The 13732-nt window shown below is 41.5% G+C and overlaps 1 protein-coding gene across 4 annotated transcripts in view; it reads left to right on the top strand.

Annotated features, from left to right (window-relative positions):
* Window positions 1-13732, top strand: part of PTPRB (protein tyrosine phosphatase receptor type B) — a 117113-nt gene that overhangs the window by 18361 nt on the left and 85020 nt on the right. For 3 of the 4 annotated variants that reach the window (XR_012324601.1, XM_019918603.2, XM_073789227.1), the window contains exon 4: window positions 9158-9431. Coding sequence is in view for 3 of the 4 variants with exons in the window: in XM_019918603.2 (XP_019774162.1) it covers window positions 9158-9431 (274 nt within the window). In the remaining variant the exon portion in view is untranslated. Of the gene's footprint in view, window positions 1-8300; window positions 8817-9157; window positions 9432-13732 lie in introns of those variants that run through there. The other variant, XM_019918605.3, reaches the window with a different exon arrangement.

Consider the following 13732-nt stretch of genomic DNA (forward strand, 5'->3'; position numbering starts at 1 on the left):
AAATCTCAAGGATTTTTCTTTTCTTTCATTTTCTTTTAGTTATAGGGGATTTGCCTGACGCTCCATTTTGTGCACCAAAAGACTGGGTTCATATTTTGTCACAATATAAATCATATGCCCATAAAATGCAACCATCAAACAGAATATGTGCATTGAAATGGGCTCTTTAACCTGCCAGTATTTCTCTGGCACATGGGTTTCTCTCAGCAGATGAGGTCAAGCCCAGATGAGGGTTGATGCAGAGAGGAGAGAACATAGCAAAGGAGGGGAAATGAGATCGAAGGAGAAATCAGAATGTACAAATTGAGATAGGAAGTCTGTGGCTCTCGGCCCTGGTCTTACATACATCAGAATCACCTGGGAAGCTTTTTGAAGATGCAGGTTCCAAAATTCTCCCTCAGACCTACTGAATCAGAATTTACTGACACAGGACATCAGCACCAGAGTGTAAAAATCTCCCCATTGATTCTAATGTGCAATTATGTTTATGATCCATTGGAGAATAATTGAATAGTCAACCTGTTAGAAAAAACCATTGAACACAAGAGAAGAGGAACAGTTCTGCTGGAGATGTATCTATAACTTGAATCTAATTATCAGGAAACATCAGACAAATGCAAATGGAGGAAAACACGTACCATAGAAATAACTAACCTGTATCATTCAAAAAAGTCAGTGTCATAAAAATCATTTTTAAAGGCTGATGAATTGTTCCAGATTATGGAAGATTAAGAGACTTGACAACTAAATATAACACAGGATCCTGGGTGGGCTCCTTAACAGACAAAAAACAACAACAACAAAAAATGCTAAAGGGACATGCTTGAGTCAACTGGCGAAGTTGAAATACGGATTGTGGATTAAAGCATTGTATCAATTTTGCATATCTTAAATTTGATATCTTTACTGAGATTACAAACTTAATTCAGAAGATATGCAGCCCACTCTGAAATGGTTTAGGTAAAAGTATCATATAGAGGGAGAAAGAGATGATAATAAAGCAAATGTGGGGGAATGCTCAAAGAAAAAAGATGAGTGGGTCTTGGTAAGGATATGTCGTAGCACTCCATATAATTTTCACCGCTTATCTGTAAGTTTGAAATTATTTCCAAACAAAAAAGTTTAAAAAATAAAAAGAGTATTTTGCTTGAGGGCTTTTATAGGGTAGAATCCAAGGCATGCTCCTGAGTTAGGGGTAGACCAGTGGCTCAGACTTACAAAGACCTGTCCATCTTCTTCAAGGACCAGGAGGAGAGAGGGGGTGGATGGGGGGAGAGGAGAGCAAACACCGTGAGAAATGATGATGAATTTGCAAGAAAGAGCAGTAAATCCAAGGGTCAGAACTGGTGAATGAGCTGGATGATAAGTATGAAGATAAGATAAATAAACTCTGGAAAAGATTGCTAAGTACTTTAAATCCCTGTAATTTACCCCAGTTACATATTGGTTGTGCCCACGTATTCATTCCACTCACAGAATAACAGCTTTGAAAACCAGTTATGAAATACAGTGAAAAGTCACTGAAAGGGGAAATGCTATGAATTCCAGGGGCTGTCTTTGAAGGGAAGATCCTTTTCATCCTTCCCACCCTCTGGGGGAGCTGGCAACAGAATCCTACTAAAAAATCCAGATGAGATCACCACTAGGGTGATTTTTATTTGGAAAGTACACAGGAGGTACCTGTTTTTTCATCAAAGCTCTTCTGATCTGGATCTCTAATAGATCTGGGCCAATGAACACACACCACCAGTGTAGCTTTACCAGGTGCTTGCCCTTCATCTGTGTGTCTGCGAACATTTGTTGTTTGCTCCTCTTTGTGCAAGGCTGTACTTCCAGCCCAGGACAGCAAAGCTGTGGAGAGGATACCGCAGTAGATGCTTTGCTAAGAGTTCTGACCTTGGTGGCCTGAATCCAATGACCTCTGGATTATTCTAGAAGGATTTGGTCTTCCATGGAGTCAGAGGCTGCTTGTGCACTAGCCTATCCTAAGGCTTAGGTGCTAGGTATTATTGGATTCTGTGATGCTAAGGGTTACAGGTCTGCATTGGAGCAACTGAAGAATACAATTGCTTTTAAGATTCCCCAGTACTTAGCCATGTCCTTGTTTAGTGGTGAGCTGTGAATATTTACTGTCAATAGATGAACAGACATTGAGTCTCCACAACCTGGACATGTGGGAGAGATAACGAAGAGCCATGACTCCTTCCATCAAGAGGTTTCTAATCTAGCTGATGGTTTTATCATTATATTTTTGAAAAACATGGTAAGATCCTTTGATCTTCCACTTTGATCACTCTCAGCTTCAACAGTCAGGGGAGTCTGAGATGCGCTGTGTGGACAAGGTGGGCAGAATGCTGGCCCAGCATGCCTCCACCTTTTAATTTTTTTAATGAAAAGTGAAAAATCCAGATATTTTTCCCCTTTAAAATCTCCTGTTTTTCTCAACATTACCTGCTTATTCCATTTTTAGAAAACTATATTAAGATCACACTATAAAAGCCAGAAAAGGCGTATGTGCTGGTCAAATAGGGAGCCCTCTGTTTGCGAGCTCCAGTGAATTCATGTGAAATGATGTTCTAACAACATGATACACAGAAAAAAAGAAGACAGAATCTTTACCCTCCAATCATCACTGTCTAAGGGAGATGAGATGTGTGATCATTTCTTTTGTTTTTACTCTCCTTTCCCTTAAAGCCAATGTTAGCCATGTTTTGTTTATTTACTATCCTAGGGCTTGGATAGTCACGAGAATCATGACCTTGCTCCTGAAACCAGAATGTATAGCAGTCACGCCCATACAGGCAGCCCCACTGGCCGCATTAACGCCTTGATTCCGTTCGTGTGTGGGCCGACTCATTTCCGAGGGTGGGGTAGTAGCACCGGAAAAGTGGGAATGAAGATGCAGCAGAAGTGCTTGAGGTTGAAAAAGTGATTCGTTTACAGTCACATCTGGTTTTAAGTCATTCGTCTGTGTACAGTTACAAAGCTCTGACAAGAGCTATGCAAAGTTCATTTCCTCCAGATTTAAAAAAAAAAAAAAAAGTGGGGGAAGGGAAGAGGGTAAAAAATTGATGTAGAAAGAAAATACCAAGAAACCTTAGAGATGTGTCTGGGAGAGATGGTGGAGCTGCTGTTAGAGACACATCCAGCACTCCCACCCCTCCCTTCCAGGATTTAAAAAAATCCTGGCACTGCCGACAGTCAGAGCAGCCGGTAAATGTCTTCTGTGCTGATCTCTTGAGGAATTTCTCTTGAGTATGGGATTGACAGCAATGGTAATTTATGATTATTTGGATGTTCTCAGAAAGACATTCTTGTCCGTGGACTTTGTCATTCTCTCTAGCATTGCTGGGTGCTCAGAATCCATGATTTATTGTTATTCATCTACTATTATTAGTACTAATAATCATACTATCTAACATACTATCATCCTTTAGCCAGGGAGGTGCTATAAATATAACATGCACCTTCTCATTTTATCCGCCCCCTCATTAAACCACCCCCAAATGCCTGTATGATTTCCATTTTCCAGGAGAGCTATGACCTAGGAAGGTTACAACCTAGGAAGCTAGAAAGATTCCTTGAAATATACATATCCCAGAACAGTATCTCTAAACACAAAAGTCACAGTCCTTTTTTAAAAATTGCTTATCAAAATTATCTTACCTTAAATTTTAATAAATCTCTTTTTAAATGCATGACACCGGCTGCAGGTTAAAAATCGTATTCACTTTTGCTGTAATGTATTATTGAAACAGTTTCAGATTGAAACGGAGAAAAGGATTTTGCCATCTTGTAATTGTTTTTAACTGACACATACCCTAATTGCTAGGCTTTCTTCTTTTTAAAAATATCTGGGGGTTGGGCTTCCCTGGTGGCACAGTGGTTGAGAGTCCACCTGCCGATGCAGGGGACACGGGTTCGTGCCCCGGTCCGGGAAGATCCCACATGCCGCGGAGCAGCTGGGCCCGTGAGCCATGGCCGCTGAGCCTGCGCGTCCGGAGCCTGTGCTCCGCAACGGGAGAGGCCACAACAGTGAGAGGCCTGCATACCGCAAAAAATAAAGAAAAAAAATGACAACTGGATCAGAGTTTAGAGTAGGGGATTGACAATCTAAGGCTTTTGTTTGGAATTTGGATAGCTCTTTTTCACCAACTAGAGCAGGAAGGCTTGTTAAATACACACACACACACACACACACACACATACACAGGCACACACGCGCACACACACACACATACATACACAGGCACACACAGAGATTATTTGGCTCCAACAGAACATTTCAAATTCCTCAGGTTGTAGTAGGACCCTTAGATTTTATGTTTCTAGCAAGTTCTCAGATGATGCTGATACTAGCTTTTGAGAACCACTGTCCTAAATGTTACTACCTCCTTCCCCTTTCTCCTTTTCCTCCCTTCATCTTCCCTCCCATTCATCTTTTCCCACCTCTTCCTCTTCAAAATCAATCTTCTCTTCTTCCTCTCTTTTATTCCTTTGCCCTTCCCTCTTTTATTCCTCTGCTCCATCCCTCCCTCCCTTTCAAGATGATATTTGAGGCATCCGGCAGGAATATGTCTAGAAGGACTTGTTTACAGTGTTTATTCAGATAATAATATTTATTGAGCAGCTACAAAGTTTCACTCATTCAATCATTCATTCATTCATCTACTCACTCAACAAATATTTGTTGAAACTCCACTGTATGCCAAACTCTGTGCAAGAAGAGCAAGACAGACAAAGACTCTGCCCTAAAGGAATTCTCCATATGGCTAGGGAAGGCAGACTGTATACAAACATATAAATAACTGGATTATTACCAAGTGTCACTAATGTTCAGAATTAAATAAATGGGTTGCTGAGATGAAGATTGATAACAGCACACTTTTCCCCTATGAGGTCAGAAAGGGCCTGGCCCCATGGAGATGTGTTTAAGCTGAGACCTAAAGATTGGGAGAAAGACAGATAAGCAGACCTCCTGGGCAGGAGTGGTCCAAGAAAAGGAAATGGCAGGCACAAAGGCCCTGGGGCAGGAAAGAGTCAGCTTCTTGGGGGTGTCTCCAAAACCTAAACCAGGGCCTGGCACACGGTAGGTGCTCAGTCAATATTTGCTGAATGAATGAGTAAATGAATTATTAGACCCAGGCCACTGGAGCATAGGAGGCAAGCAGGAGAGAGGCATGGAGTAAGCAGGGGCCAGGTCATGAAAGGCGTTTTAGGTCATGAGTGAGGATTTTGAATTAACCAATCAACTTTACCAATCCACTCTCCCTTCAGCCCCCAACCTTCTCTGCACCCAGCTCAAACCCTGATGTAAAGTAACAGCTCTCAAAATGTGACCCTGGAACCCCTGATGATCGGTTGTATCATTCAACATGTATGTTCATGACATGATAAGAGCCATGCTTTCATCCATGAAATCATAATTAATGAATATATAAATTAGAACAATTATTCATTAATTGTTATGACTATTTGTTTAAAAGGCAGCTGTTTAACCAACGGTTTAACATTAGGCACTCATGTCTAACCAAAAGCAGTCCCACCCTTCCCCTGCAGTCTGGGAAAGGTTTCCTAGTGGCAAAGAGAAGAGGTTGTCCCCTGAAAAGTTACAGAGAGGCTGATTCCAAATTCCTGGAATGCAGTAACTTCTAAAGCAAATGTAGTGTCATTACACAGGATAAATAGGTTCAAAAGAAGTTGAGGAATTCCAAACAAAGATGAGAACAAAGAATAAAATGAATCATCTTATTTGTACTTTGTACAGTAGTTTCAAATAAACTCCTCTAGGAAGAGATGTTATCTGGCAGCTTTTCCCAGTTTCTTACTGCCTTGAATCTATTACATGTCTCTCTAATTTTTCATATTAATATAAGTGTTTTTAAAAGGTAAATCAGCTTTTAAAATGTAATCAGTAAAAACCTGAGTTTAAACTTTCTCTCCTTGTTTCGTAGTATATTCATTCCTATAGGTTATTTAGGACCCACTAATTAATTGGGAGCTTTGCTGTGAGCCTTAAGATTCTCCAAAAAAAGAACCAGCTGTTATATACCTTTGGGAAAGAAATATCTCTGACTCCCAGTCCTTTCCTTCACAAATTGCTATAATTCTTCATATACATTGGTATCAAAATAGATAAAAAGCACAAGACTCTAAATGTATATGTCTCTCTGATAGATCAAAAATTAAATAATTGTATTTGAAGAAATTGCTCCTTCTTTTTCTAATTCCTATTCCCAGGGTTATTATTAGCAGGTCACTGTTAATAACAGAATTTGGAAGCATCTGAAGAGTGTTATGAGCATATTTTCTTATTGCCTTGTTTGATTAGTCCTCTTCACATTTTGCCTTTTTGTTGCAGTTGCCTCTACTATAAGGCAGTATACTGCATTATAGTCAGACAGTGTATTGGATATCAAATACTATTTTAAAATTAACTGTCAAGGTATAGTAGGTTGGTAACATGTAGTTTAAAAAAAATGTGAGAAACCTTGGAGAACTTGAAAAAGACAGGATTTATAGAAGATTTCTGCAAAGGACAGAGGGATATTTAGTGAATTTGGGAAGGAATGTTTCAAATCTGAGGGTCAATCTATGAGAAAAATGTAAAAACCTCTTTGGTTTTTGACAAAGAGAAGGATGGGCAGCAGAAGTTAGGTAAGTGGGACCTATGTGATGGATGAATTTGAAAGAGAGCAAACTGTGTGATTTGGATGCAACCTATCACTAGGCAAACTGACAATTGGACAGCACATTAAAGTTTGCAAAGGTGCTTTAACATATGTGATCTTATTCTTCATAACAGCTCTGGGAAGTATTTAGAGTAGATATTATTGCAGTTTTACAGACGAGGAAATCACATTGTCTTCTGAATGTAGCCAGAAAAGAAAACGGTAATGTGAAAAAGGAATAAAGCTGAAAAAGACCCCTGTAAAGGCTGGAGGCAGCCTGTAGGATTGCAGTCTCTAAGGGGGGGAGAAGAGGAGTATCTCTGATGATGCCAGAAGGAATGCCAGGCTGTGAAAAGTCATTGAAGTTGGGGGCAAAATATGGAGGGCAAAAGTTCTTTGGTAAGACAAGTGACCTGGGCAGAGAAATAAGAAAGATTCCATTTTCCTAGAAATACACACGTGTTTTAGGTTTGAACTTCTTTGAGTGTCTGCTAACTTGAAAAAGAAATTTAAGATCTCTAGTCTGGCTGCAGATTAAAAGCCCATAGAATCTTCGAAGGAGTAGAAACTTCATCTTTTCATTAAAAAAATTTTTTAAAAACACAAGTTTTCTAAAAGAATTGAAATAATTTTCACTTTTTCGTTTTTTTCTGCTTTTCCTCCACGTAGGTATCTTTGATATAACAGTCAATAATATAGCTTTATGTATAATCTATTTGAAAAAGAAAAGAATATGCCATCCTTCCCATTGATGTAGCTCAAATATTGTTTTGAAAAATCTCCTCTCTTCCGGCAGTTGTCAGGGATGACACCCAAAGAAAAGCAGTCAAACATTATTAAGGTTGTTGCAATATTTTCCTACTATCACCTATGACCAATTAAACATTTTTGTTCTTCGGTTATCAGGAACTCTTTTAAAATCCATTTTCAGATACATGATCACTCAGGTACTGAGGCAGTTGCTAAAAGTTAGCATAAAGTTAGTGCTAAAAACTAAGTGAATTTCACTTTCTTGTAATATGTGGGAAGCTGAGCCGTCAAGCGTATTTTCCACAAACGAGAGCTCGTATTGCTTTCTTATATTGCTTGGACAGTTATGGATGAAATGACTTTAACTACTGGATGGTCAGTGATGAAACTGCTTTGCTTGTGGGCTGGACGATTGGTGGTGATTATACTTGTTCTTGGTTAGCACCATGTGCGTAAGATTTAGGGAGGGCACAGACCTCTACACAAGAGAAAGGGGAAAGTGAATAGCAGGAAAAAATGAAGGTCAAGTTGACAATGGACACCATCCTTTCGGGGTCTTTCTCTCTTGATGGTGTCAGGGGGATACACGTTGGGACAAATGAATGCTTTGAGGTGAGAGGGGCAAAAGCACTCTAATAAAAGGCTTCAGGAAAGAGTGAGGCGACCTAGAGAAATCTGCTGTGGTCAAGTTTAATCCTGGGAAAAGAGGCCCTGGAGAAAGCAGATGAGGAAGACAGGGAGCGGCGGGCGCAGGGTGTGGAGGGAGGGAGGGGGCGGGGTGCGGAGATGGAAAGTGAGAGGGCGCAAGTCTTATTGCGGCTGAGACGGTGGTGTTGAGGACCACGGACTGGGAAAAAGTGAAAGTCGGGCGGGGAGGCGGAGAAGGAGGCAGAGCTCCGCAGACCCGGCCGGGACCCCCGGCGGGAGAGGCGGGGGCATCTTGGCCCGCCTCGGGCCCCCTTGGCAGCCTCAGGCGTTGGCTCCTCGGGGCTCCCTCCCTCGCCGGCGCATTGTTTCTTTGCCGGGAGACGAGGAAATTGCCTTTTGATTGCGGAAGTCCGCGGCCGGGGCTCGGGGCGAGGCAGCGCGGGTCAGAATGGCAGCGTGGGAAGGGCGGCGCGCTGCCGGCCCCCGCCGCCTCTCGCGTCCGCAGCCGGCCCGGGGCGGCAGCAACATCAGCGGCGGCGGCGGCGGCCCCCGCGCGTCGTCAGCCCGGAGGCCAGCGCTCTGCGCCCGCGGGGCGCGCTGAGCGCGCGCAACAAGTGGTCCCCGCTCCGCAGGCCGTCGGGGCCGCCCCGCGTCCCAGCCCAGCGGTCGAGTCAGGGGGAACCGCTGAGCGCCATGCGGAGCCATGGAGCCGGGCTGGCCCTGTGGACCGCGCTGAGCCTGCTGCAGGTGAGGGGCCCGAGAAGAGGTCCCCGCGGGCGGAATTTTTTCCTCTCCCTGGGGAAGAATGAGCCATCCTCTTCTGAGCCCCCAGCCAGACTGACAGCTCGTGCCACTGTCAAAGGCAACAAGCCACCTTCTCTTTCCAGCTGCTCCGGAGAAAAAGCAGCTAGGGAGAAGGTGGCCACCCTCCTGGGCTGCGGGCCTCTTCTCTGGCTGGGGGGCCAAAGGATGGATGGGCTCAGGCTGGGGGCCAGGGGTGAGTGGAGCAGTTTGGGCAGCTTGCTACGGACTCGTCTCTGGGCAGGTCTAGACAGCGGGCTTCAGCTGTTGTTCTGCTTCCTTTTCAGACTGGACTGGGGGAGCCAGTGAGATGCAACTTCACCCTGACAGAGTCCAGGGTCTCCAGCCGGTCCGTGTCTCTCCAGTGGAGAACTTTGGCGTCACCCTGTAACTTTAGCCTCATCTGCAGCAGTGACACGTCGGGGGTCGCGTGCTGCCACCCCGTGCGGATAGACACCACCACCTATGGATGTAACCCCAAGGATTTACAAGCGGGAACCATCTATAATTTCAGTATTATGTCTCTGGATGGAGAAGAGAAAACTGTGGTCTTGCAAACAGGTAAAAAGTGACAGGTGCGGTTGGACGGCCAGGCCACTTCCGGCTGAGCCCTGCCTTTTCAAGCTGATGTTTCACTTGAGTTCCAGGCATACAAAATAATAATAATAATAAAGGTAAAAACACCTGTGAAGATAACTATTGACAAAGATTTCTAGTCTCCTCAGATCTGGCCAGAAGCAGCTTGGTTGACTTTCAGAGACTTCCTTAGTGCTGAAAACAGCGGACTAGCCACTTAAACGGGGAGAGCAGCAAAGAGAAACTGTGGGCTGTGGAGGGAATTTGTTAAAGTGATGTGGTTTGAGCTTCCATCGCATTAAATTGTCAAGCCTTGGAATAATTTTAAGTAAATGTTTTTAGAATAAATAATGGAAGTGCAATGATTAGGGATATGACTTTCCTCGACTTAGTTTTATTTTTGGAACCAGGACATAAAGTCATCAGGAATAGAGTCACTCTTAGGGGGAAATTAGAAAAGTCCCTTGAGATGAGGGTATGAAAGTTATTTTTTATCACTTGTGTAACTAAAACCACGCTAATATCACAGATCATCTTTTGGTTACTCTACACCTTAAGTCAATCATTTTCTGTTCACTTTTGGTAAACCCTTCCATGCGTATGTGGTAAGAGTTTGTCTTTCCTGCCTCAGTTTTCTTATCTGTAAAATGAGAGTGTTATACTTGGTCATTCAGGTCCAGGTTCCAACCAAGTGCCTACTTAGGTAGGGGCTGCAATGCATGTTACCTCATTAATCCCCAGAGCCACCCTCAGATGTGCTCGGAATTCTCTAATGACTTCGATGTTTTATGACTTCATTAGTCTTCCTTTTAACGTATTTGTTGCAATAGAGAAGCCTTACTTTCATGGAGAAAGTCAAATTTAACTGAAAAATTCCAGAAGTTAAATTTAGAAATGTGTCGTCCTTGCTATTCTTTCACATTCAACCTGAACAAAGATCACTTCTTTAGCTATAGTTCTTTGAAGAGGTGAGAGAACAGTCCGTTATCAGGGCAGTTACAGTAAGGTCAGGAAATGTGACTAGGTCCTGGTAATAAGTCAATGAATTGTTCTCTTACTAATTAAGAATGCCCAATTACATCACTTGACTTACTTCAGAGGAATGTTAGATAATTTCTGAGATTTGCAGGAACTTGAATTGAAAAGAGACACCACTTGTTAAGAATGTGGTTGTGTTTTTACAGGGAATCAAAGAGAGACCGAAATCAACCACGTAATTAGAACATTTTTCAGGAGTTTAAGTGGCTGGGTTTTTAGTTATAAAGTTCTTGGTTTCTTGGTATGTGAAGATGTGAACACTCAGATTGCTAATAATGTGAAATTTATGACATAGAACTTCCAGATGTGTTCTTTACATTTGATAAGGTGTCTGTATTGAATGGGGCAGAATGATGTTTAAAAACAGGTGAGCCATCAGAAGCTTCTGGGAGAAAAGATGAAGACATTAAGCCAGAATATACTGATTTAACCCAGAGGTTTTACTTTTTTGGAAAAAACATTGATGAAAAAGGACTCACTGTGGGTGTTACTAGTTAGAATATGTTTTGAGTTTAATTATGCATGTAGGTGTTTCAAGTCCAGAGACATTTGTGAAATGTAAGAAATGTTTGCATTTTATTGACTATGTTTAATTTAAAAAAGACTTAGCATGCCCAATTGTTAGTGTTCAGTGTCTTATCATTTTTCTTAAGGAGTTACTTTTTACAGTACCACAAATATACTTTTCACCACAAATTTTATGAGCTCCATGCCAAATGTGAAGAATGAAATTTGACCAAAAGTGATGTTTGTATAATAATAATTTTTTCATACTTATTTGTGTGATGGTATAACCCTACTTGAGTTTCTCTCTCCCTCTCTCTCTCTCTCTCTCTCTCTCTCTCTCTCTCTCTATATATATATATATATATATATATTTTTTTTTTTTTTTTTTTTTTTTTTGGCGGTACGCGGGCCTCTCACTGTTGCGGCCTCTCCCGTTGCGGAGCACAGGCTCCGGACGCGCAGGCTCAGCGGCCATGGCTCACGGGCCTAGCCACTCCGCGGCATGTGGGATCTTCCCGGACCGGGGCACGAACCCGTGTCCCCTGCATCGGCAGGCGGACTCTCAACCACTGCGCCACCAGGGAAGCCCTCTCTATATTTTTAAAATAATTTTATTTAAATAAACTTTTTTAAGTTAAGATTTTTTTTTTAATGTTTCAGGGAGAATATTTTTGGTTGGTATTTATTTTTTGTCAGCACTTTTATTTTTTTTTTTTGCTTTCTATATTTTAAGGACATATCTGAGTTTTCTTTTAAGTTAAGAGAAAGTACTAGTATTCCTCTATATTAACTGCTAAGCTACAAAGATGAGTGTCAGAAATCATATTTTACTGTTATTAAAGCAGGATCAACTAGTAGCATAATATTAAGTCTGAGATATAACTTCAAACAAAAAAAGTCACTCAAATGTGTTGTGCTTTTCTTATTCCATTATGCCTATCTTATCAGTATAGAGTAAAATAGAGTGAGAGCAAGGCATGATTTGGCTGGAGATACAACAGTTGCTTAGATTATCTCTGTAATCATTCTGTATCGTTCCAAGTGTGATTTGTCTGGTTGTTTACCCTGGTAAATTATCTAAAATAACATAATGTAGACATGACCTTAAAGATCAAAAATTTCAACTAAATCAGAACTATTTCAGCACCAATCAGTTTTCACTCCAGATTTAAAATCAGAATTGAAAAACCTATGTGGATTCAAGTTCAGTCCAGCAAACATTTATCAGGCATGGGTACTGCAGGGAGTTACACCAGGCAGTGATTGGTGAGCTTATAAAGATGACAAACAAAGCATGGTCTCTGCCCTTGTAGTCTTGTACAGAGGTGACAGAAGGTCAGGATGAAAGTGGTGACAGAGCTTTACCACTTCTTTCTTGGGTGAAGACCTTGCCCTGCCTCTCTCAGGTGTGTTCCGTCATAAATGGTCAATGCAACAACTGTAATAAATTGAAAGCCAAATTATTTAGTTGTGAATTCATCAGAAATAGACTATGAAGGTAACAGATATTGAAGACCTCAACACTTTTGTTAACACTGTGTCCTCAGAGTCTAGAGCAGAGGCTGCAAAGTGGCCCCTGGGGGTGTCTGGGTGTCTAAATAATAGACGTGTTTTGTTTGGCTCACATAATGTTTGTGAAAAATTCAGATTATTTCACCAGCATTGAGCAGAAAATTCACATAAATACCAGATGTATGGATTCTCTTAAAATACTGGAAGATCTGGCAAAACTCGGCCAGGCTGCCTAGAACTCTCTAGAGCTGAGTTGTGGTTTCTCTCTTTTCAGATACAAATTCACTGGAATCCCCCTGGACCACTTCCTTTATTTCCTTACCTGAATGTATCCTAAGGACATTTGAGTTTGTTTAAATGAAACTGTAGAGCTTTCATTTAGAAATTTGGGGGGATTTTTATCTTCCCACCAATAAGAAGTAGTTTTTCAGTACCTAAAATGGCATCTAACCCATGGTAGGTGTTCAATAAATATTAACTGGATGGGTAGATGGATGAATGAATGGGGAGATGAATGGGTGGGTCTATGGATGAATAGGTAGATGATAACAGACAAATATTAGTAAATAAAATGAATATTTTAGTGGGAGAATGTACTTAAAAATACGATCTATTCTCCTTGGGTTATGGGTAAGTTATGGAGCCCAGGGAAGAAGTCTAGTCATAGAGAACTTTACCTACAGGAAGAATACCTTAGTGGCATATGACTTCTTAGTCAGTTTCAGGTACTTATTAATCAGCCTAGAGCAAAAGGCAAAAAAAAAAATTTAGCTCTTTATACATGGCTCCTTCCTCTGTCTTTAATTTAAAAAAATTTTAAGAGCTTTAATTACCAAATCACCATATCAGCTATTATTTCCACCTCAAAATGTTGCTTCTTGTATTAGTTTACCAGGGCTTCTGTAACAGAACACCACAGATAGGGTGGCTTAAAGAGCAAATTTATTTTCTCACAATTTTGGAGGCTAGAAGTCCCAGATCAAGTTGTCGGCATGTTTCTTCTGAGGCTTCTCTGATTGGCTTGCAGATGACCACCTCACTATGTCCTCACATGGTCGTCCATCTGTGTTGTCTGTGTCTAATCTTCTTAGGACACCAGTCATATTGGATTGGGGCCCACCCTAAAGATCCCATTTTAACTCAGTTACCTCTTTAGAGGTCTTATCTCCAAATACAGTCACAGTTTGAAGTATTGGTGGTTAAGGCTTCAACATATGAACTTTAGAGGG

The sequence above is a fragment of the Tursiops truncatus genome, chromosome 11 (genome assembly GCF_011762595.2).
Source record: "Tursiops truncatus isolate mTurTru1 chromosome 11, mTurTru1.mat.Y, whole genome shotgun sequence".
NCBI lineage: Eukaryota > Metazoa > Chordata > Mammalia > Artiodactyla > Delphinidae > Tursiops > Tursiops truncatus.